The sequence below is a fragment of the Lotus japonicus genome, chromosome 1 (assembly GCF_012489685.1).
Source record: "Lotus japonicus ecotype B-129 chromosome 1, LjGifu_v1.2".
NCBI lineage: Eukaryota > Viridiplantae > Streptophyta > Magnoliopsida > Fabales > Fabaceae > Lotus > Lotus japonicus.
The window spans coordinates 116,504,279-116,506,686 of record NC_080041.1 but is presented as its reverse complement, the minus strand read 5'-3'; the positions used below and the strand labels follow the sequence as shown (position 1 = coordinate 116,506,686).

The window sequence follows — 2,408 nt, the reverse complement described above, 5'->3', positions numbered from 1 at the left end:
TAAAAAATTCACCAATAATATAAGCCCACGGTTTGATTGGTCATCACTAAGCGGAAACGAAAGGTAACAGCTTGGTCTCATGTGACATAGTTTGATTGGTCGTCATTTATTTGATTGGTTATCACTTGTATACATTAACCTGTATTGGGTTGAAGTACCCCTTGTACTTCACTTCAATATATTCATCTTGCTTATAAAAAAAAGAACTTGTATACATTAACCGTGCATATCTTAGTCTAATACACGCTTAAAAATGACGGACCAAAATAGTCCTCCTCGTCAATTGATATAGTACATAATTGATTCCAAGAAGTAATAAACTAGAGTCAACTATTCTGATGTACTCTTTACGTTTCTAATTAACTGTCCACTTAGAGATAATTTTTTTGTTTCATAATCCCTCCGTTCCTTATTATAAGTCACATTTTTAAAAAAATTGTTCCTAAATATAAGTCACTTTCTAATATCTATGAACCATTAAATATTTTTTTACAAATTCACCATCATATTTAATATGAAAGAGATGATGAACTTTTACAATATTAACTTGATGAGAGAAAATCATAAGAAAGTAAATAAGGGTAATTTAGGAAAGTTAATCATTTTCTTTACAAATTTATTATTAGTAACTACTTTTATTAATCTAAGAGAATTAGTTATTTGTGACTTATATATAGGAACATAGGGAGTAATTATTGTCCACTTATAATTCAAATGAAGCATTAATCGGTGTTTTTCTATATAATGCCCCTATAATTAAAATAAATGATGAGAGATAATAATACATTTTAAAAAGTTAACAAAATTTATTGCATTCTTAATATGTGTGCGTCTTCACTATGTGTACAATTATATTGAAACGAAGGGAGTATGAAAACCTATTAGTAGAGCTAGCTAGATGTTCACTACACAAACATTGTTACCTTGTGTAGAGCTAGCTCCATTAATATTTAGATGTTCCCTATTCAAACATAATTATCTCACTACTTGTGGTAAAAAATAAACCTATTAAGTATTAACCAATGCATCATAACATATTTTCAAGAATGTCTTCATCTTCTGTGACAAACTAACCATGAACTTCCTTCTCTGATTTGGCAAAGCCAAAGTGTCTAAAACCGAGGTACACGAAACAAACTGGCTGCTAAACTCATTTCCCCTGTGCAATGAAATGAGGCTTTCCATATATCTCGTGGCTCTTAACCCCTCACACCTTCCATAAACCCGAAGATCTTTTATTTGTTGCAAGCTAGGAATTAGTCCTTCATTGTCATCGTTCCAAACAAAATGGTGGCTACCATAAAACCCCACAACCTTGTAAATCACTTCCTTGTGTCGAACCGAGTATTGCTTCATCCAAGAACCTTCATCCCCATGATCTTTCATCACCCACACGTCGTAGTGTTTCACATCTCTTATTACAGGGTGGACAATGACACCAATGGTACTAGATTCATTAAAGGGTGCCAGAGTTTTGAAAGCTTCCTCTGAAGAAGCACAAACTCTGGGTACTTTGATTTTTCTGAAGACTTCAGTGACCATGTCAAATGCTAGAACGACATTCTCTTTTACACCATAGTCATCAATAAAACCCCACCAGTGACAACAATTGTTCACATAAGTATAGACCCTAGAAGAACCCCAAATTTCGAAGGGAAGTGGGAGAGCACTATTAGCATCAAGTTTTTTCCAAGAGTTGGAATTGAGGCTGTATAACTCAGCTGTCCAATACCCAATTTGTCTTTCATCTGTTTTCTGTAACCAGATGTCCTTGATCATAACAACTTTATAGTCATTGGTTTTGGGGTCAAACCCAAACCCGCCATATTCTGTGATAGAGTAAGTGTTTTGTGAAGCAATGGCCAAATGGGATTGAGGCAGAGCCTTAAACTGTCTCAGAGAAGGGTTCATCATGACATTTGGATTGCCTTCTAAGAAGTATATGCCATTGCAAGGACCCATGATTTCTGTCCAGTATTTGTACTCAGAATTATATTCAGAGGGGGGTTTTAGAAGTTCAGAGGCATACTTTTTGGGATGATTGACATTAGAAGAAAGCAAAGAAATGCAAGTTTTGAGGCTTGAAAGAAAGGGTCTTCTAATGACAAAAAGATTCTCATGATGGCGAATGAGATCGTTGTAGAAAGCATAATAATTGGTAATAAAATACGGATTGGTTATGAGATCGAACCAGGATTTGCAAATGGACTTGCATTTCATCAAGTCTTTAGCTGGCAACCTTGAGAGGATGTTTGATACCAATTCAAGTGGCAACTGCTCCATGCTTGCGATCTCTCTTTCGGGTTTTTGGACTCTGAACAATGTCAATTTGGAACCGTGAATTTTCTGCGTCTTTCTAGGAATGATTAAAAATAAAAGAAAGGAAAGAGATTAATAGAAAATCATGG

The 2,408-nt window shown here is 34.8% G+C and overlaps 1 protein-coding gene across 1 annotated transcript; it reads right to left on the bottom strand.

Annotated features, from left to right (window-relative positions):
• Positions 1-758: 758 nt before the first annotated feature.
• Positions 759-2,408, bottom strand: LOC130729643 (F-box protein CPR1-like). Its single transcript, XM_057581453.1, has one exon. The coding sequence runs from the start codon at positions 2,281-2,283 to the stop codon at positions 1,009-1,011; it is 1,275 nt and encodes a 424-aa protein (XP_057437436.1). The 5' UTR covers positions 2,284-2,408; the 3' UTR covers positions 759-1,008.

Coding starts and splice junctions, on each gene's coding strand:
- LOC130729643 (XM_057581453.1), bottom strand. CDS start 2,283: ATGGAGCAGTTGCCACTTGAATTGGTATCAAACATCCTCTCAAGGTTG.